The sequence below is a fragment of the Hypomesus nipponensis genome, chromosome 28 (assembly GCF_054491055.1).
Source record: "Hypomesus nipponensis isolate SF chromosome 28, ASM5449105v1, whole genome shotgun sequence".
Classification (NCBI taxonomy): Eukaryota; Metazoa; Chordata; class Actinopteri; order Osmeriformes; family Osmeridae; genus Hypomesus; species Hypomesus nipponensis.
Window position 1 is genome coordinate 4351973 of NC_140388.1, and position 22702 is coordinate 4374674.

A 22702-nucleotide genomic window follows, 5' to 3' on the forward strand; every position below is an offset into this window, starting at 1 on the left:
TGGCATCCAGGACCAACATGAATGGATTTAAATGACACCACTTCACTCCTGTTCCTCAACTCTCTGAGGTTTATTAAATAGCAAGGAGGACATAAATAAACAGCTTTAAATATTCTGGAACTCCATGACTAAACCAGTCTGCACCTCTGGGAGACTGAGGGGCAGAATAAATGAACACATTTAGTTTTTCAAGCAATTTAGGATGAGTTGTTTGTAAAATGGTGTGTTTTTTGCACTTCTACCAAATCATTTTTGCTCCTAATAAGCTATACATAATAACTTTCTATCAAGGATTATGCATTGGGTGACTGAAGAATCACTATAATTATTACAACATCATGTTTGTTGATAATTTAACATGGAAGAAGTTCTTGCTACAAATAAATCTAATATAATTTTTACATACAAATGTCAAATGCAATTACGTGTTTAAAACAAAAGTTCACTGACATGTAGGTCAGTGTGGTGTTGATAGGTCGACAGGTTGTTGATGTCAGTGAGGTGTTGATAGGTCAGTGTGATAGATGACAGCCTCTCCACCCACTACCTCTCAGACCTCAACAGTGGAGCCATTTCACACAGCACAAACCATTGCACATGACCCCAGGTGCCACTTTAATCCATTTTCACACTGCTTCCAGCAGGTCGCAGATACAGATCCCTGGCCTGGATACAGGCATGCTATGGCTGAAGTTTTGTTCCTGACGGCATAGCATAATTTAAACAAAACACCCAGTAAACAGCGTATGGAAAGATGCTGTGTATATGAGCCAGGTAGTTATGTTGGTCTATACTGTATCTACGTATTGTATGTATGTGTGTATATTATATCTATGTAATCTGTGTTTATGTGAGGCTCTGTACAGATGGTGGCAACGTATTTCCTTGAAAAAGGACAATAAAGAATCTATCTATAGGTCAGTGTGGTGATGATAGGTCAAGGTGATAGGTCAGTGTAGTGGTGTAGATTAGGTCAATGTGGTGTTCATTTGGTGTTAAGATATCATTAAGGTGTAGGTCCATGGCATTGTGCTGTTCAAGCAAAGTCAAGTCAGAGTTGGGATTAAGTAGATATTAGTTTGTTAGGCTCGTATTAGGGTTCAGGTTAGAACTAGGATCATGATGAGGTCGGGCCGAGGTTAAGGGTTGTGTGTCACAATACTGCCTCTGCAAAATTGCCACTCAGGGAAGATTTAAGTGTATTGATTGATTGTAGAAATGTTTATAATGGAATAACAGTGCAGAGAGAGTAACATACAGTGTTCAAGGTCAAAACCACAATAACAGACTGTGAGGTTAGGCTTTGTGTGGTCAAAACAACCCTTATCACACAACAGAGGAAGGTCAAGTCTTACAATGTTACTCAACAAGTCTAGTTTAGGCTAACCCTAACCCTCACTTTCCCTTATGTGATTGTGTGTGTATGTCTTGTGAATTCCTCGAATGAAGTGCTGCACCCACACTGAACACTAAGGACTAGTTAAAAGGCGACTGTGGTCTTAGTCCAACAAGACTGTGTGTGTGTCTGTGTGCAAGACAATAACGCAGTGATTATTGGGCCTCCAACTGTGTGCTTCTATCTGCCAAGAAAGACGGCAGGGAAACATGGCACAAAAAAAAGAGAAGATAAAAGTGTAATAGAAAGGTAGAGAAGCTGATGGAGGGATGTAGAGAGAGTGAGAAGGGAAGGGAGGGATAGGGAGAGAGGCGGGGAGCAGAGACATAATCCAACAGGGTCTCTTTTCTCTCCCAAGACCACTAAATATGAGGGGGTGAAAAACATCCTCCTCTTTCCCTCCATCGTCCTCCATCCCATTGGAGTGTAAGGAGCTCTGAGTTCTGTGGTGATCACATAATCACTACCCACTCGATGTCAGCAATTTACCCATCCCTTGCTTTCTCCCCCTTTCCCTCTGCACCACCCCTCTCAGAAAACACACACAAATGCTGTTGCCTGGTTGCCTGTTGGTCTGCATGAAAAATTGACTAGCTGGCTGGCCAAACGGCTGACAGACTGATAGAATGACTGGAAAAACAACTGACTAACTGCCTGGCTGACAAATTGACAGGCTGACTGACTAACTGTCTGGCTGACAGATTAACTGGCTGGCTTGTGACTGGCTGGTTAACAAACTGACAGATTAACTGATTGGCTGGCTTGTGGCTGGTTAACAAACTGACAGACTAACTGCCTGGCCAACTGGCTGGCTGGCTGGCTGGCTTGCAGGCTGACTGGCTAACAGATTTACTGACTGACTGGCTGGCAGACTGGCTGAATGGCTAACAGATTGACTAACTGGCTGGCTGGCTGGCTGACAGATTAACTGATTGGCTGGCTTGTGACTGGCTGGTTAACAAACTGACAGACTAACTACCTGGCCAACTGGCTGGTTGGCTGACTGGCAAACAGATTGACTGACTGGCTGGCTGGCTGCTGTGCAACAGTGTAATGTTGGCTGGCTCAGGGTCAGGAGATAAGCCCATAATCAGACTGTGGGTCGGCCTGTAGACATACCTTATGCTGCAATCGTACAATACTGATCCCCCTTCACACTGAACTGTGAGAGAGGCATGGAGGAGAGAGGGATGCAGGGAGAGGAGGGGGATGGAGACAGAGGGACGGGGAAACAAAGAGATAAAGGAAAAGAAGGGAACGTAGGGAATGGCGGATTGGATAGAGAGAAAGGGAACAAGGTAGAGGAATGGGGGAGAGAAAGAGAGAGAGGGATAGAGATAAAGACACACACACACACACTAGTCCAACACAGGGCAATACTTGTGGTGTTGAATGCTATAAGTGTGTGTGTGTGTGTGTGTGTGTGTGTAGGTTGTGTGTGTGACCGCCGTAATTATTAAAAGCTTGATTGTAACTTGAAATTGCTTGTAATTGCTTTGTGCCATAAGCAGAGAGACTGAAAAAGGTACACATCCCAGATTCACATTGACTGGCTGAGATTAGAAATGTGTGTGTGAATTTACGTGACTGTGTGCCTATAGGATAGTTTATGTACAGCATGAGAGGGTCTGTGAGTGTGTGTATGTGTGCACAAGTGTGTGTGCATGAGTGTATGTGCCATCCCTAGCTCTCCCAATCAGGACACAACAAGCCCTCGTCATCTGAGTCAGAGTCAGGCGAAGCGTCCTTGATGCGCTGCAGAGCCTGGTGAATGCTCCTGGTCAGGGGGTCCAAGGGCATGTCCTCCATCCGGCCCCGGGCATCCTTGCTGGGCACACACCGCAGCTTCACCCCCCTCCGGATCTGGACCAGGATGTTGTCTGGGTCGTCTTCTGGGCCCGGGGCCGGGCCACGCTGGTCAACCCTGCGCAGCTGGAAGCTGCCCCTCTTCAGAGAGGCCAGCACCTCGTCCATGGGGGAGCTCACTGGGGGAGGGAGGGGGGGGGGGGTGCAGTTTTATTTCAAGTGAAACTGTTATATAACGAACATAGTTCATTTTAGTTTAGCTGTTGCCAGGTACGCTGGAAAGCGTTTTGTGTTGGGGTGATGGGCTGGTGATGGGCCAAATTTGGAAAAACTTTTTGAAATTATGTTTGAGTTCGGTCACGTCACCCTTCTTGATATGCTGCATTGCTTCAAGTGAAATATCGTGTTTTTTATTTATTTTTATGATGGTTCAGTGCTCCAGCTTACATTTAACTGGATGCAGGTTGAGTTTGGCCAGAAACTTTGCGGCCCAAGCCGCACTATTATAGAATCTTGTTTTACAATTGTCTCAAATGATTTGCTTCTTAATAAATATAAAAAATGTATCTATATTATCTCCACCAGACAGCCTAGACCTACAGTGGAATTAGCATCCAACCTGTGCTATGTTAGCCCAATGCAAAGTTCTCACTATTTTTACTGATTGTGCGGTCCATTTCAATGCAATTCCTTTGCACAAATACATTTCACTTTCAACATTTTCCAAATGGCCACAGCCGTATGAATCTGTCCGTAATTTAGACTCAAAAGATGAGTAAAGCTAAAAAGCTTTAGTGCATACAAAGGGAGAAAACAAGGATTTTGTCTGCGGATTTCTGTGGATTTTTTACATATTCATTCAAATGAGCAGATCTCCTTGTCTCATCATTTTATCATATATAGACCATTCTATCATATTAATCATTCATAAATGTGTTCCTACTGTAACGCATATTATGTTATGTGTTATTGTCTTTGTATGTATCTTTGCTATGTACCATCTTATTTTTCCACTATTAAGTTCCGTCCACTATTAGGTTCCGTCCTCAAAAAGACTGTCCACAACAAAATCGTATCGTTAATAAACTGGACACATGATAACATGCGCTGTAGTGGATACAGGGCGCAAGGGGTTGGAATGATGTGGAGGCGGGTGTTAGCTGGGTACCTTTCCTCCTGTGAGCCTCCAGGGGAGAGGTCTTCCTCAGCCTTTTCCTGGCATTCACCAGCTGGCTGCTGTCAAAGAAGCGCGGGAGAAAGGGCCCCAAGGGAGAGAGGGGGGGAGGGCCGGTCTCCCCCTTCGCCTCCCCGGGACCCGGAGCCTGGCAGGCAGAGGAGAGGGGCGTCCCCTCCTGGGGGGGAGGCGGAGGAGGAGGGGGGGCGGGAGAGGAGGAGGAGAGGCCGGGGAGGCAGGGAACTCTGGCGGAGAAAAAGGGGGTGAGTTGTCTGGTATGGGGAGCAGTGATGCTGGGAGGTTTAGGACTGGGCTGGGGTCTGTCTGCACACTGGTGCTCAGACTTCTGGTCTGGCCCTGGTTCTCCCCTCCTCTTCCTCCCTCTCCCCCTTTCTCCTCTCCTCTGGACTGGGACGCACGCAAACGAGTGGACTTCAGGATCACCTGACCAGGGTACCGCTACAAGAAGGATGGAGAGAAAGAGGGGGAGAGAGAGAGAGTCAGAGGAAGGAACCGTAGAAAGTCACACACTCACGAGGGCAGTGCTGTTGCTGTGTGTGTGTGTGTGTGTGTGTGTGTGTGTGTGAATATGTGTTTGTTCACCTGTTTGAAGTTGCGCAGCCTGTCCAGAGTCTTTTGTCTCTCCAGACTCACTCTGCTGTTCCTCCTCTCCTCATCCTCCTCGTCCTCCTGCATGATGAACAGAGAGAAGGAGACGGATTGTGCAATACAAGGTGAAAACCTCCAGCCCCCAGCCCCTGCCCCTGCCCCAGCCCCGTTCCCAGGTCAGTGTACCTGCTGTATGTCCTGCTGGCTGCGTGGGCATCGCTGCTGCTTGTCACCATGGTTACTCACACAAATCTCCTGCAGGATCACAAAGGACCTCCCAGTTATCCCTCAGTCCTACTGTGTGTGTATGCATGTTTGCGTGCGTGCGTGTGTGGCTTCACACCCTCTTGTGTTTGAGGTAGGTGCGTTTGGCAGTGATACGCCCCCTCCTGGCCTCCAGCTGCCTGGCACTGAGCTGCAACCTCTTCAGCTCCTCTCGGTCTGTGTTCTCCTCCTCCACCACACCCTCCACACTCTCATAGGTATCATAGTACACCACCTGGTCCTGGCACTCTGCAACACACACACGCAGGTCCAAAAACACATACACACATACACCAGTTACATATGAATACACACACACGCAGGTCCGAAAACACACACACACACATACACACACATACAACAGTTCCACATGAATACACACACATATGCAAGCCGGAACACACACATACAACAGTTCCACCTGAATACACACACACACATGCAGGTCAGAACACACACACACACAACAGTTACACCTGAATACACACACACACACACACACACACCATAGCAGATGGCAACATGACTGTCCAGGTCTGGCCTCCAACCTGATGGCCAAGGTGCAGATAAAGCAGCTTTATAGGTTCTCAGAATCAGGGCAATACGAGCGTGTCTAGCAGAGCAGTGAGATTAGCACACAGCCCTCCCCTCTTCTGTGTATGTGGGGCTGAATTGCCACAACGCTGGAACCCCACAGGCTGGTGGAGTTTTCAAACATCTCCCTAAACATCATCCTCCTTTAGACATGTACAGAAAGTAGAGACCCCCCCCCAAAAGAAATCCTAACACAAAGAAAAATCATAAAAGACGCAAACTGAGTCTATCCGAGTCAACACACACACACACACACACACAAGCACACTCACCCACACAGGCAAACGTACACACACACACACACACACACACACCGGTCATCTGTCTGCGAATGCTGTCCAGCTGAGCGGTGAGCAGCATCTCCTCCCCTTGCAGGATGTCAGCCTGGATGTCGTACAGCTGCAGCTGAAGGTCATAGTATTTCCCTTCCATGAGGTCAAGACGCTCCATCGCTCCATCGCCGCTCAGTCTCTGCACCTGCAACAGCACAGTCAGCCCCTCACTCAAGTCAGGCCTCGGGGGCTTTTGTTGTCGTTTCGATCATATTGTGCTACAGTACACAATGAAGCGAAACGGTGTTCCTCCAGGACCATGGTGCTACGTGAAACAGCACAGAAATACATGGGACTGCATGGGGTACTAAGTAAGACCTACGAGTTGTACACGAAATATGTAGGTCTTATTTAGTTCTGTGTAGTCTCATGTAGTTCTGTGTTTTATGTTGTTTAGCACCATGGTCCTGGAGGAACGTTGTTTGGTTTGACTGTATACTGTACTAGCTGTATATGATTGGAATGATAATTAAAGCCACTTGTGTATGGCCCCTCCTCTCCGAGTGTGAGAGTGTGTGTGTGTGTGTGTGTGTGTGTGTCTACCTCCTTTCTGAGTGTGTGCTTCTGTTGCTCCAGACAGATCTCTCTGGCTCTCTGCAGCTGCAGTGTCTCCTTGGCGACGGAGTATTGCAGTCTCTCCATGCGCTCCACAGCAGCCGTCCACGCTGCCTTCCCCAGCTTACGCTGGTCCACCCTCATACGCTCATACACCGCTGCACACACACACACACACACACACACACACACACACACACAGACATACACACAAGATACACAAATGCACATACACACACACACACACACACAGACATACACACAAGATACACAAATGCACACACACACACACAGACATACACACAAGATACACAAATGCACATACACAACACACACAGGCAACACATGCACATACAACACACATGTACACACACAGCCACACGCACACAACACAAACAGTCAGGCGATGTAGTAGGATCCCATGGCTTCCGAACACAACGTGATTCACGTGTAGGAGAAGCCTGAGTCAGAACACCCTCTGACCACATCACTGTCCCCTCCCCGGGAGGGTGCATGCGCGTGTGTGGTGTGTCTGCGTGCTCGTGTGGGTGTATGGTGTGTTGGCATCTGTATGCGTGTGTGCATGCATGTATGGTTGTGAGTAGGGATTGAAAGATGGAATACATGTCTGTCTGCTGTGAGGCAGAGCCACACGGACACCTGCTGGTCAGACTGAGGTGTTGCAGTCTACAGATCCCCCCCCCACACACACACGTGCACTGTCCGCTGTTGAAATAGAGCCAGCTGCAAATCAATGTAACCTTACTTATTCAGCAGACAAACAGGTAGCCAACTTAGCAGACGACGTTTGAGGTGTGTGTTAGGGTAGGCTATAGTACCGTCCCTGCTCACAGCTTATCACTAAGCAATTCAGCTCATCGATCATTACTTAGACAGTGTGTCTGTCTGCGCATGTTTGTATGTGAGTGTGTGTATCTGTATGCTATCTGAACTTCTGACTGCTTTAAGATGATGCCCTCCTAGACTCCTTCCACCAGGATAAAGCTGTAACAACCCCTCCTGTGGACACAACATACCTTTCTGAGCGCGGGCAGTGATCTCAAAGTATCTGACAGTGAACTGCTGGATGTTTAGCACCGCCTCCTGTGCCTTCATCTGCCAATCACAATCCTCCCTCTTCAGACTTTCAATACGCCTAGGGCCTAAGTAGTCATTCTCCATGGAGATCTGGACACACACACACAAACACAGTGCAACAGGATCAAGAATGCACACCTTTAGGGTTCCTATGACTAGATGACACACTGCCAAAAATTAGTTAATGACACAAAAACGCCCTCATCAACCTAACGTAGAAACAAGCGCAGATCCGAGAGCAGACATCATCTGACAGGTTTCACGTGTGATTTATGAACTGTTCTTATTGCGCCAATCCCAGCGTAAGAAACATCGGACATTGATACATTTGGCTCTGATAAATGTGTGGCTGAATACAATTGTCATTTAAATATAATCCATTATCTGTATATTCTCTGATTACAGTAAAGGCCTCGCCCAGGGCCATCTTAACACTGTAAGATTAGAAATAAAACCGCGATTTATAACCCGATTTTACATTTTTCTTGTGGTGGTGCGGTTTATATTTCGAAGCAGCTTATATAGAACGTTTTTATAACAAAACAACAGTAGAAAAAAATTGTTTTACCTGTTACTGTAAGGATACTTTGTATTGTGGGGGGGTTTAATATTGGCCAAACAACCTACTATTTCCCTATGTTTAAAGGAAGAGTGATAAACTGAACAGTGTATTTTTATTAACCAAATTATGCCAATACCAATGGGAATTGCAGTTATTTGACTTAGGGCTAGACTTAAATCAGAACTCAGAAATCATGCTTAAGCAATTGGAAAAAACTGTACTGTCTTAGTACACAGGTTGAATGTTATTGAGGCTATTCTTTGATTTTGCCAGAAATGTTAGGGGTTTATGAATGTAGTTTGAAGATTTGGTTTTGTGTTTCAAGTTTTGAGAAAATGAGTGGATTCACAAAATGTGTCTTAGCGGTTGTGAAAAACGGTATTACTGTATGAATAACTGAAATGCTATGGTGTAATGGTAACACTGAGACTGGGACTAGTTATCCAAATTCAAATCTTTGTTGGACGTTACATTTTAGTCTCTTAGGTCTGAATTAATATACTTTAGTTTGGAGAAAAATGTTAATACACAATACCAGCTGAAGATTTGGACTGTCATTTTTCTTTTACAACGGTCTCTGGGTTTACGAGTACAGTGTGGAATGGGTGTGACAGAATGATGCTGATAATTATGAGAGAGCAGAGGAAAAAGGAGACAGGACCTTGTCGACAAATAGATGCACCTTGCATACACACGCATACACGTTAAGTCAATTGAGACCACTTACGATTTCAAACAATCAGAAGCGTCAAATCCTGTTAGTTCAGTGTGTGTCTGTGTGTGTCTGTGTGTGTCTGTGTGTGTCTGTGTGTTACCTTGATCTGTTGCCTGCGCAGCATAGCCAGCTCCCTCATGTCTCTGAAGGGCTGCAGCAGGTACTGGTACAGCTGTGTTGCAGCCTCCAGCAGAGCGTCATAAGCCTGGTCCTCCTCCTTGTACACTTGCAGCAGCTCCACCATGCTCTCCAAACCCCGGTGCTGCTCCAGCAGCTGCACACATTTACATGTAGTCATTTAGCAGATGCTTTTATCCAAAGCGACTTACAAGAGAGTTTTACAAAAAGTGCATCGGTCAATGATCATAAACAACGATATAGCCCCGAAAACCTTGCGGGTAGCCAAAACATGAAGCATACATTGTGAAAAGCAAATAAGTGCCAATGGGTTGAACCAGAGGAGCACACACACACATACATGTACACACACACAGACGTCATTGTGTCGCTCATCCTTAATGCTTTCTCCCTCATTTGCCTACTCTGGGGATCAAACTAGGGTCTTCTGACTCACACACACAATGACCACCTTCCATAACCACCACTTGAACCAAATACACCACCAGAAAGCTAGCAATGCCATGGTGGGTAGTATTTTTACTGAAGAGTGAGTTTAACCAGTCAGTATCGACCAATCAAACAATCAAACTTTATTAATATGTAAACATACATAAATCATACAACAAATGCAACTGTGCTAAACATGGAAAGTGGAAATAGAAAGCATCATTATTGCACTGTTACAGTTTTGCCAATTGCTTACACACTAAAAGGGAATGCTTTGACAAAAGCTTTAAAACGTTATATTTTATGACCATGTTTTAAACAAAGGCACCAAAAACACATATTTTGCTTGGCACTTGCAATTATGCAAGATACCGTTTGCGAAACACTACACACTGTTTAATACATTACACACTTCGTTCGAGAATGAAACCTCTTGCAATCCTTGAGAAAACACTTCTATTCAAAATGCTAAACATACCTGAAACTGGCAACACTCATACACACCATTCCTTGACTTGAACCGAAACACTAACTATAATACACTTCTCGTCCTTGATCTTCTGCTGTACAGTCATGGCCAAAAGTATTGGCAGTGACATGTGATTCGCAAAGTTTGCTTAGTCAGTTGTTGTGGTGTTGATTCACATTGTTTCTATATTATTGTGCAGAGTAATCAGATGCATTTTAAATAAAAGCTTTATTGGTCCATCACAAAAACTTCATCACAAAAAGCCACGTTGCTATTTTTATTCAAAATGACCAGCTCACATCATTTTACGAATCATATCATCACACTGGAAAGTGTGAATGAGTTCTCGTCAGGTGAAATCACTCTATCATTCTGATTGGATTATAAGAGCAGACTGATTACTATAACAGGAGGGAATCTTTGCATATATTAAATGTTTGTGCCAATAAATGCCTTTAAAACACATGATATGCTTATCATTGTTTTCCAGTATACCATAGTCATGTAAAAAATATTCTCAAATCATGTATGTTACTGCCAATACTTTTGGCCATGACTGTGCTTTCTTTATGCACTATTTGTACGTTGCTTTGGGAAAAGGAAAGAATAAAATGAAACGTAAAATGTATCGCTTCCTCCCTCATTTGCCAACTCTGGTGTTCAAATTCGGGTTCTCTGACTTAATTACAAAACCTTTCATAAACACCACTTTGGCCTGCTCCATCACTGAAAAGCTAGGAATTTGATGGTGCAGGTGGGCGGTTATTAGCCTGGTCCTAACCAGACCCTTGTACATTTCATTTGTACAGAGGGTCTGGGATCTCTCAATTGACAAACGTTAACTTCCTTGAAAGCGGGTCCTCTGTTGAAGTTTCAAATTATTGGATCCGCCCAGAGCCACTCTGATTTGCCATAACCAATCGCAAGCGTTCGCCTTAGCCAACTCCTTCCCCACTACTGTAACGGAGCTAGCTGCCATAGCTGGAAAATCAAACTTTTCCCGAACCCCGTGGGGAGGAGGGCCACAACATCATGGCCACCAACAAAACTCAGCAAGGAATGTTCTTGCTCCGGCTTTAACCTATGGATTAGGCAGCATTGCCACAACCCGCAGAATAACTTCGCTCGCATCTTTCTCCGCCGGAATTACTGAACTACTCAAACTAGTGCACAACATTAACGTCATCGTTCTCAGCCACTCCCTCTGTTCGCTGATTGGACCTACAAAAAAATTGTTTTTGGAAACCGACTTCAGAGCCGAGCTCCCAGACCCAGTACAGAAGCAAAATCCAAATTGAGCGGAAGTACGTTGGAGGGCAGAGTCAGGCTAGGCAGTTATTACACTGAGGATAGAGTTTCACCAATTGAACTTGGTTACATGCACACATACAGACACACACACACAAAACACATGACACAAAAAACATACAAAATCACATGCTAATATGTACTTGAGTTGTGGTTAGACCGTATTTACATGCCACCATAAGGTGCTGTTAAAGCCATATCTCGAAAATATGAGTCCTAACTGCTAAACAAAGTTAAACCTTTTCTTGTGCACTTTGATCATAACGGGTTGGAACAGATGAACTGCAGCTGACTGTGTGAGAATGACTCAGATTCTGTTTCTTGTCAGGGAAGACCACTAAGGCAGCACTTCCTGTCCAGGAGAGACAGCACAGCAGTACAGAATCATGTCATAGAATCTTGGCTCTTGGAAATGTCAGGTCTCCTTTGATCTCCCTCAGCCTACAACAGAGGAAGACTTGACAGCGACACACATGCCCAGATCTGTTTCTTTCCCATGCAGGCACATACACTTCTCCGGAACTACGGAGTGTTTGGCTTAAAGCCATACTGTGAAGCTATAAATACCTCATTGCACAAAGTGTATTAGCTTTACAATTTGTTTTTACAGGTTCTATGGTGTAATGGTTAGCTCTCTGAAATCCAAATCTAGTAATTAGCTTGGTAGGACTTGCATTTTGAATATCAAATTAACCTCTCTTGGCAATTCATTAGTAAAATAGATTTATTGGAAGGAAACTATATATTTTTAAAATGTTCGTGAGAGAGGGTGCAGCATGTTAATCAATTACGTCTGAAAACCCTGCTGCTCCTGTTGCCCCTTGTGTCAGCATGTAACAGGAGCAGTAAACCTGTCCTGTATGTGTGTGTGTGCGTGTGTGCGTGCGTGCGTGTGTGAGTATGCATGTGTTTGTGTCTGGTGATGCTCTTGTAGTATGTCTGGTCTGTTTGGTCTTTCATGTTACTAATTCACTCTCTAGTCCTGATCAATTACGTTTCCCTACCTCAGTATATTTCTCTCCATCTCTTTCTTGACCTTTGAACTGGGTGACCTCTCACCCTATCTGTGATGGGGGGGTCAGAGGGCTGAGCGGTTAGGGAATCGAGCTATTAATCAGAAGGTTGTCGGTTTGATTCCCGGCCGTGTCAGTGTCGGGGGTTAGTTTTTGACGTTGAGTAACAATATTACAGTTACTTATTTAAGTAACTTGTTACTGCATGAATTAAACAAAGGAGCCTTATACAGATTGTTGCCTAAACAACGATTCTTCGGCGCAGTAGCCTACTGTTTGCCTTTGATTCACGCTGCAGGCAAACACAACTGCAATCATGGCCGCAGAACGCGTTACGTTTTCGGGGTGGAAATATTCAAACTATTTCGCTTTCATTGAAGATATAGGAAAAAACTTTATGCAGACTGCAAACTGCGCCCCACCGAAATCCTACCTACTGCCAAAAGATATGGGTGCAGGGCATCCTCCTGCACCCATAGTGGACCATGTGATGTTGAGACAGCCACGTTTATAAATGAGACCCCTGCTCAAGACGGGTGTATTCCTTGCGCCAAAACAGACAACACAACTTCAAAATTAGTTTTTAATGTCTTTCTATATAATTTAGTGGTGACGACTCGCAAGCAAACTTTTAATGTCCTTAAAAGGCATTTCCACGCATGAAAACAGCAGATCTAATGGACGCTTCTGTGCATGCGGTATCCACCAGATACTTAAGCGTAATGAGAAAGTTTCTCGTGCGCACGGGAAACTTTCTGGTGCGCAAGAGAAACTTTCAGATATTTTTTTTTCATATTTTTTTTTTTCATGTCCCTTAGGGGCTCTGTAAAAAGCAGCACTTTAAACAAAACAAAAATACCTCGAAAGTGTCCACAGAGAAACAAAGCGGAAGCGTGCGAAAAATCCACTAAACCTTTAAGGGGTCATTGACTGTTTTTTGGGGGGGTATTTCACACTTTTCCTTAAGGTCTCTGAATAGGGTATGTAACATTGGTTGGACTGAAAATGGTCCGGGTGCTGTTCTATGTCCCCTGGTGCTTCCTGTGAAATTGTCCCATGAAAAAACGCTAGTTTTTTTCTTGTAATGATATGCTTATAAATATATACATGAGCTGTGAGCTGATTGGTTGGTTTTCAACGAGTGAAGCTGCGGAGCAAAAACGCGACACGGCCAACAGCACTCACTGAACATCGAAGGTGGAGACTTCATATAAAAACGCGCAAATACATTTATTGTGTCTACACAACACTGTTTTCAACAGTTTGACTAGATTTAATAACGTTAGTTGTTTACACTTCTGTTGTCGAAGCAAACGGGATCGACTTAGGTGGCTAACGTTACAGTTTAGCAACCAAACTATATCTTGACTCAACTCAGCTTCAATTAGCTAGATATCTTACTGAAAAATAAAATAGTACATGACCTGACAAAGATCTGGACAAACATGCATTGTGAATTGTAGATTTACATGACAACACGGGTTATTCGAATGAAACACAGGAATATTAAATAACACGCGTTAGGCCCATTGCCAATAAACTATAGGCTAAAACATCACACATTCCACCCATGCTCTTGCTTTAGCAAGCTGAGGTAGATTACATGCCTACAGTCTAGGTGTTTTTGCTATCTAGCTGTTCTTGTATTCCTTGCAAATCAGCGTTAATAAAAAGCAGATGAGCTAGAGTCTAGCTAATATTGACTCAACGGGCATGGCTGATGTTTTTCTTTATTGTAGAGTAGAAGATCCCTGTGCAGTTCAACCCTCAATTACACATTGCTCGAACCATTTCACCAAGGACGGTTTTGAAAACGTGGGACAATGTAAAGCAGGATTTGCTATGAAGCTGTTGCTGAAAAGAGGTGCGTTCCGACCTTATGTTCATCACAACTGCAAGCTGTAGTATGAATTTGTCAGTAACAGTTATTAGCAATGCTAACGTATCCTGTATCTAGCACCTGCCTTTCTCCAGTTCTTTCAAATAGATAATCTAGACAGGCGTTAGCAATAGGCTAGACTGCTATTCGTTTTCTGGCTATTTTTTCGGAAGCTTCCCTTCTAATGCCGACTACAGCTTGTCTAGCTAAAGTCATTTGCTAAGTAATTTATGTTGATGCGCTTTGAAACGTAGTTAGCGTTCTACCTATGCTAGACACAGGAGACGTTAGCATTGCTAATAGGCTAACTGTTAGCGACAAAATCATACAGCTTGCGTTTGTGAAGAGCATACGGTTGGAACAGCACCTCTTTTCAGCAACAGCGTCTTACTTAATCCTTCTTTAAATTGTCCAAGGTTTTCATTCAAAACTTTCTTTGGTGATGGTTCAAGCAAATGAATAAATGAGTGTCGAACTTCACAGGGATCTTCTCATAGAAAAACATCAGCCATGCCCGTTGAGTGTCCGGGTCCTTGGGAATATTATGAAAAATGTTCCCAAAGCATTCCCAGTACAGCCTGGAACACTGCATTTACGATGGTCCATTTTCAATATACTTGAAAAACTTTCAAACTTTCTCCTTTGTTGTTTGTGTGGAAGTACACAGAGCAGCGCGCAGCTAAACTAGGGTCTGAGATCCTGGGCCAGAACACCAGAGGGCTGGTCTGTATGTAAATTGTATGGAATTTAAGCATTCTTGATATTTAAGATTGTTTGAAATAAAGGTTCTTCTTTAAAGAAACACCATTTTGCGTCAGTAAAATGAGAGCCAATTGCTAACTGTAGGAATCTGGCTTCGTCAGTCATCGGAAATAAGACAGATCAGCAAAGTGTGCCGTTTTTTACCCCAGTGAAAATCCCGATATTTAGCATTTCTGTGATTTCTTTGCTTAATACGTTTTCTCTGTATTTTAAGGTAAAGTCTCCCAGCACGGCTCAGTCTGACGGCACGGAAAATGTAATGTTCTCATTGTCAAAACAAGGCAGGGGCGTTTCTACACGGGGGCCTACAGGGGCCAGTGCCCCTGTAAAAATGTCCCTGGCCCCCCCTGTGACCCCCCTGAGCTGACACATTTTTTTTAAAGTATTTTTTTGTTTTTTTTTACACTTTTTTCTTCTTCTAGTAGTCATCATGAAGTGAGGAAGGGACATTGCAGCCTTTTTTGCCCCATTAAATATAAAAGTTAGAGAAACATATCACGGTATTGAGAGAGTTGAGGAGCTGGAAGAGGGAGAGCCAGATCATTTTGTATGATTTTAATGTAAAGCAAAATTAAAGTATTTAATGTTTAAACATAATTTGTTTCCGTTTTTTAATGTGCCCCTCTGATTAAACACTGGCCCCCCCTTGGCCCCCACAGTAAAATTAGTCTAGAACCGCCACTGAAAACAAGACAATCCCTAAACAAGACAGCCAAAATTACGCAACATGCAACGTGCTGTGTCTTTCCCACCCTCGAAGAAAAATACTATATAGCCTACTCCATGACACACTGGGAGGCGTGAACGTTAAGCAAGCTCGATGCAATGTGGCTAGTGCTAGATGTTTTGTAGGCTATGCTGCTAAGGCACCCTAGAAGATGGATATGTATAGCATCATCATTGTTCAGAGTCAAAAGAAGATCACACTTAATGATAATAAATGTAAAACATGTATCATGGACATCTCTCAGATGTTTGCTACTTTTCTGTTGTAGCCCTGTACAAAACATGCCGAACCGTGACACCACTGTCGAACTCAACTTTGAATTTTGCGAACCATTACACCCTTATTAGGCAACGTCCTCACCTTGTGCAGGTGAGTTTTTGCGCGCTGTAGCGCCTCTTCGTATCCACTCTGCCGCAACTCACTCAGACTCTCGTAGTACTTTTCCGGGTCGTCGCTTTCCGTGAACAGAACCTGTGACAATATCTTCCAGCCGCACGTATCCAGTGCGTGGCCCAGATACACCTGTAACCGGTAACACAAGTCGTCCATCTCGGTCTGGGTGACCTCCGCCGGTCCAAATAACACAGTCCACATCCCGGCCAGTTCCTCCGGGAAAGGCGGAAGGCACGGCTCTAGGTCTGAGTTCACGGAACAAAGCTGTAAGTGGATAATTCGGAGGTCCTGGAAGGAGAAAAGTCCGGCCCAGCTGCAGTCCTCTCTGAACAGGCAGTCAAACTCATCCAGGCCCAAGGTATCGCTGTCTTGCGTTGAAGATAGAGCGTTGTCTATGTCAGGTTTCAACACCTCGAAATCAGGGCTCCTTGCCGGGAATGCTGCGGTTTTACTGACCGCAGGAGTTTTGGAGGGGCTTGATTTTTTCGCTGCCTTGGATGGCGACTTTGTTTTGGGAGTTTGCCCTTTAACAGTGCAACTGACTTTGGCTTGGGTTTTGGGCGTTTTATCCTTGACAGGACTTTTAAGAAATGTTGTATCATCCTTAGCTCCGGGTGTTGCCGTATCAGTTAACGGATCCTTGCCTAATATAATGCTCTTTCTCTGAACCGTTCTGTTGTGACAAGTGATAGCAAATCTTCCCTCGACTTCATTCCATGCTACAATGAAGACGAATTTGTGCTTTTCTTTTTCATTAAACGCATTGGGCCGTACGGCCACCCAGTCCGACTCCAAATTATCCTCCATTGCAAAGGACATTATTGGAACCCCTACAAATAGCGTCCCGCGGCGGCGAGACAAAATACCGAGACAAAACAACGAAGCTTCAATGCGTGGAAACACCCACTTACGGACAGCCTAGACAATGTTTAGAGTTGGGGAATTGCACTAAATTGTTAATAACGAGAGTCATGCTTCAAAGTTACTCCCTAAACTTGAGATGGAGTACTATCACACTAAAGCAATAATTGGAAACAGCCATATTTTTGCAGCATAACCACCCTAAATCCTCCTTTATGGATTCGGTGATTTTGCCGAGCGACTCTCTCTCTCTCTGCTTCCTACCTGCTCTTTGTCGCCTAACACTCCTTAACCAGCCACCAACCTTTCTTTTCACACAATTGTTCAGACAGTGTGAAACAATCAAATCGCCACAGACATCGTCTGTTTACATTTGCAAAACGGCGATCTGCCCTAACTGTTTCCCGTTATTCCTCATTCTCTCGGTCGCAGCCCTCATTCTATAAAGCAGCATCCGGTAGATTTTCGAATCCAAACGGAAACATTGTGAAGCAGCATCGCTACACGGCAGCACTGATTCATCCGTTTTATAATGCAGATGCGCTCCGTCTCTTTACATCATCCGAAACATGTTCTTTATGTTTGTGTGCAGTACCCTACAGATACGGAAGAACACAGAGCATCTCTGGCTTGAACCGAACACGTAAGGACGTGCTGACGTTGCAAGATGGAGCAAGCTGGAGCAGTAGCCTTGGTAGGCCGAGTGTGTATCCTGCAGCATCACATTAATGTAGCACTGGTCTAATGTCCACAGTTTCATGTTCGTTCTTTGTTGAATTTATGGTATCTGATTGTAAAGTATTGAAGTCTGAAATGTTCAAAAATCACATGCCCAGCATTGCCCATTCTAGTTCAGAGATATTCAGAGATCAAAACTCCTTACTGGGCAATGTGGGCACAATATTTTATGTAGGTTAATATAAAATATTTCCTGGTCATAAAGCTCCTATCTTACCTCTTATCGCTAAGCCATAAACTGTTGGTTGATAATTGTTGCATTTGCTGTCATAACTGAGGCTTCATGAAACTTGACACAGAAGCATGTTACCAAGGAAAGAACATCTTAAATGAAAAAAATCAAAATGTCATCAATTAACGATTTTTCTAGATTAAACCCATCAAAGTAAACCTGCATGGATTTACTAGTGAATTATTCTGGACTTATTGTGTATGAAGCTCAGACTGAGCAGTAGTAACCCATTTCCAACAGCAGCCTCCTTGAAAGATCCGTCATCACCAGCCTAACTTAACGAGAGGAGGATGCTCTTTTTTTCATGCCTACCTCAACGTTTGTCTGTAAGACTCCAAAAGGAATCCCTAACTCTGTACAAGTTAACTTGGGTCCTAACTCCCTCTCTTTTGGAAGTATGCTTTGGATAAAAGTGTCGCTAAATGAATAAATGTAAATGTATACTGTATGTACTGTCCTCTCCACATTGTCTACATAAACGTTGCATTTTGTGGAGAAGATGAGAACATATTTAAAATCAAATACTATAAGTAAGTAAGTAAGACTTTATTTATATGACACATTTCTTACAAGAATTGTAGCTCAAGGTGCTTTACATAAAATCTATAAAAACAATAATATAACTAATAAAAGCAGTAAAAACCCTTCTGAGATCAAATTACTAAAATGCTTCGGTAAAAAGGTAGGTTTTAAGCTGTCTTTTAAAAATGTCTAGCGTGTTTGCTTCCCTAATATTTACAGGTAATTTGTTCCATAGTTTTGGGGCGTAATTGAGAAAGGCCGAATCACCAATCTTCTTATGACAGCTTCTGGTGACCTCTAATTGGCCGTACAGTATGTAGTAGGCTACATACTGTAAACACAACAAATACATTTGTGGAGACAAAAGAAAGCATACAGCAAATGTAATACAGTACATTGTTTCAATCATGGACTGCAATGAATGGTAAAAAAAGAAATACTGATCTAGTGCATAGTAGGCTAAATGTTACTGTACTGTAGACAATAGAGAAAAGTCATTTTCACCTGTGCTCTTGTTGAAATGTCCAAATTACTGTTGCAAGAGTATATCTGCTGAGGTTGGACTGAACTCTCTGTCCAGCCTCTCTCAATGTTGCCCCATGGTTCACAACATGGTCAACCAATGTAGCTCGAATTTCATGACATAGATACTGTAAATTTGGCCCTATTCTTCCACGGCTTCCTGGTCTACTTCTCCCTACCACTCTTCCTCCATGGGCTCCCCCTCTCATCCTCACTCACCCTCTTCTTCTCCCTGCAACATTGCCTTCCATTTTTGATGAGGACAGGTACACTGACCTGTTGCCTTTTATAGTGCTTACACCTGATTGGTATGTTTACAGCTAAGCACTTTGGTGCTTGTACACCTGACGCCCGTGTTTCATCCATTCGTTCACGGGTTGGCATTTTACAAGGCAGTGTTTAAAAAAAAGACTTGTGTGAAGTTACGTAATCGGAAAGAGGAACAGTGTGTAGGCATATTGGTAGATCCATTTTCACGAAATGCAGATTCAACACTTCACCCGAAAAATCGCAGATTCACAATGACATTACAGTTTTTTTCAATTGCTTAAGCACAATTTTGAAAACAGTGCCCAGTTTTTCAAACCCCTTCATACAATTAGCACAACACTACACCAAAGTAGCACAACACCTCAGATCATTTGCAAAATGTAACACTTTTGTCAAAACTATACAATGTCTTATTCAACCTAAAACACTTTTAGCATTTACACAGAGAAAGTGTAAAAATAAATTCACCAACACCACATGACACCAATTGTGTAGACTAATGAAAATATGTATTTTCATGTCCTCAAGTCAGTCAATACTGAACATTTCAACAAAACATATACCTGTTTTCATATAGTATTATTGACTTTACCATTGTACTGTAAGATTACAGTGATACTGTAAACATAAATGACATATCAAGTTCAGTACCAAAAAGAAAATAACAAAATCTCTCTGCCTAGCAGGACCTGGCCACAGGGCCTCGTCAACGTCGCAGGCTATGTTTTGAATTTGCCAGGCAACGTGGGAAGAATCTCTTGGAGTCACAAATCCACCCTTGTATGGATGCTGCTTCAATTTGATCACAAGCTTCATCCATAGCTTGAATGAGGGCCATCTGTACATAGGGCCGGAGATCATAAACCTTCCACCACCATGCTGAGAAGAACTCAATTGGGTTTAAGAAGGGGGAGTATGATGGAAGGTATTGAACTGTAAATTGTGGGTGTTGATGAAACCAGTTTTGGACCCGAGCAGAACGATGAAGCTACATTATCCTAGACGACAATGTATTGCATTTGGTCCCTTTGGTTTGCTGCTGTGATAATATTGTGTAATCTGTTTAAAAATGAAAGAATGAGGTCAGTGTTGTAAGGACCCGAGTTGGCATGGCGGTGGAAACGCACACACAATGGAGTTAGATTAACTAAAGTTCGGGAGGAAGATAGCATACCAAGATTCCTCCTTCTCTCCAATCAAACTAATATGCATCAGCCCAATAAAGCGAGTCAGATGGCTGAGCAGTGAGGGAGTCGGGCTAGTAATCTGAAGGTTGCCAGTTTGATTCCCAGCTGTGCCAAATGATGTTGTGTCCTTGGGAAAGGCACTTCACCCTACTTGCTTCGGGGGGAATGTCCCTGTACTTCCTGTAAGTCGCTCTGGATAAGAGCGTCTGCTAAATGACTAAATGTAAATGTAAAGCACGGAAGAATGCAACCAAACTCCCCGTTTAGGTCAACTAAAAGTTCTCTATAAAGTCTCTTACGTTCCTCTGCTCGCTGTGCTAGCATGTTGTCGTCAGTTGATAGCATGTTGTTGCCTTGTCGAACATGCGTACAGACCCCGCACCTGGCCTCCTTTTGCCTCCTCCTGCCCTCCTTCCCCTCCTTCGACCGTTTCTTGAAGCACTCCCCTGGATCCTCCTCAACGAGTCCAGAAGTCCCCTCCTCGTATATCTCCTGGACGACTTCCTCACTATCGGCCCCCCTTCATCTCCACTGGCACAAGGCCCGCACAAAGCATCAGGCTTGGCTCTGCTACCAGCCTCCGACAGTCGGGCTCGGCTTGCTTCCAGCGCCTCCTCGCTATTACACTAACTCCCCCTCCCGTCTCTCCCTCCAGAAATTCACACTTGGCACAAGAGGCGGACCCCCTCCTCACTCCCGATCTTCCGTTTCCTGTACCATCTTCCCATGACTGCACCCCTCCACGACCTCCACCACGACACCCAAGACGTCATCCTCCAAGGTCCGTCCCCCTGTCTCCACCTACTGGACAGCTTGGAAATGCTTCAAGTCCTTCCATACCGTTCACTACTTCTTCATCCCCTCATTCAACCTCCTCTTTATCACCAGCTTCATCTCCTACGCTCACGCACACCTCTCTATCCACACTTCCATCATAAACACGTACCTTAGCGGCATCAACTTCTTCTGCAAATGGCTCTCCGGCTCCCCCTGCACAGCCCTTCCCAACAGTCAGACCTCCCTCCTTATGAAAGGCCTCAAGTGCCGGAATCCCTGCTCTCCCTCTGCATGGCTCCCTCTCACTGCCGACCTAGTAGCAGCCTGCACTGGCTCCTCCTCCCCTTCCACCAATTACATCCTAGAGGCCATGTTCCACCTGGCCTTCGGCTTCCTGAGGTGTTCTGAGTTCACGTCCACCTCCTCCACCTTAAACCCCTCTGCTCACCCATGCGTCTCTGACATCACGCTACATTCCCTAGACACACTCATCTTCACCCTGAAACGCAGCAAAACTAAACAGAGCGAGCCAGCTGTTCCCATCTTCCTCTTCCACCTCAAATCTCCCCTCAGCCCCTACGAGTGTCTGCATAACCTGATTCTCTCCAAATCAGGAAGCCATGCACTCCCCTCCAGCCCACTATTCACCACGGAGTCTGGACACGTCGCCTCCTACTTCTGGTTCCAACATCATCTCCGCCTCATCCTCACCAAATCAGGTATTGACCCTTCACTCTATTCCGCACGTTCTTTCAGGATCGACGCTGCCTCCTCTGCTTCCAGCCAGGGCGTTGCCGACCACACCATCCAGCTCCTGGGTCACTGGTCTTCCCCAGGCATACCGCTTATACGTCAGGACCAACATCCTGACCTTTACCACAGTCAGGCTTGCATCAGCCTCGCTGCAGCCTGTAGGTGAGTCTGTTCCTTTTGGGGATCTGCTTGAGCTGCTGCTCGGCGGTGACCCATTAGGACTCTCTGCCACACCCCAAGTCCATGCCCGGTAACTATGCATGCACCATTCACATCACCTCCATCACCATTCTGTGCATCCCCTAATCACACTCTCGCCCTCCCAGGACCCCAGGCCCGGCTCTGCTACCGGCCTCCTCCATCAGCACCAGCCTCTGCTCTGCTACCAGCCTCCACCAACCGCTCCAGGCTTGGCTCTGCTACCAGCCTCCACCAACCGCTCCAGGCTTGGCTCTGCTACCAGCCTCCACAACACTGCAGTAGGCTTGACTCTGCTATCAACCCTGCTTCAATAAAAACTATCTATTCAATTTATGGTGTGATTACTGAACTTGTGAAAGGAGTATCGTTTTGTTCGAATTTCAAACAATAGGCTTTATTGAATGTATTCATAATTG

The 22702-nt window shown here is 44.6% G+C and overlaps 1 protein-coding gene and 1 long non-coding RNA gene across 2 annotated transcripts; one reads left to right on the top strand and one right to left on the bottom strand.

Moving 5' to 3' along the window:
* Positions 1–55: 55 nt before the first annotated feature.
* LOC146219563 (junction-mediating and -regulatory protein-like) lies at positions 56–17117 on the bottom strand. The gene is given in 11 exon segments (XM_084694726.1): positions 56–3381; positions 4371–4587; positions 4590–4835; positions 4980–5107; positions 5180–5240; positions 5329–5498; positions 6158–6320; positions 6719–6888; positions 7768–7918; positions 9206–9379; positions 16191–17117. Coding segments are annotated over 11 exon segments (2634 nt in total). The 5' UTR covers positions 17043–17117; the 3' UTR covers positions 56–3079.
* Positions 16482–21317, top strand: LOC146219564 (uncharacterized). Its single transcript, XR_014751030.1, has 3 exons — positions 16482–16581; positions 17677–17778; positions 21211–21317. It is a non-coding gene; the product is annotated as an uncharacterized LOC146219564 (long non-coding RNA).
* Positions 21318–22702: the final 1385 nt, after the last annotated feature.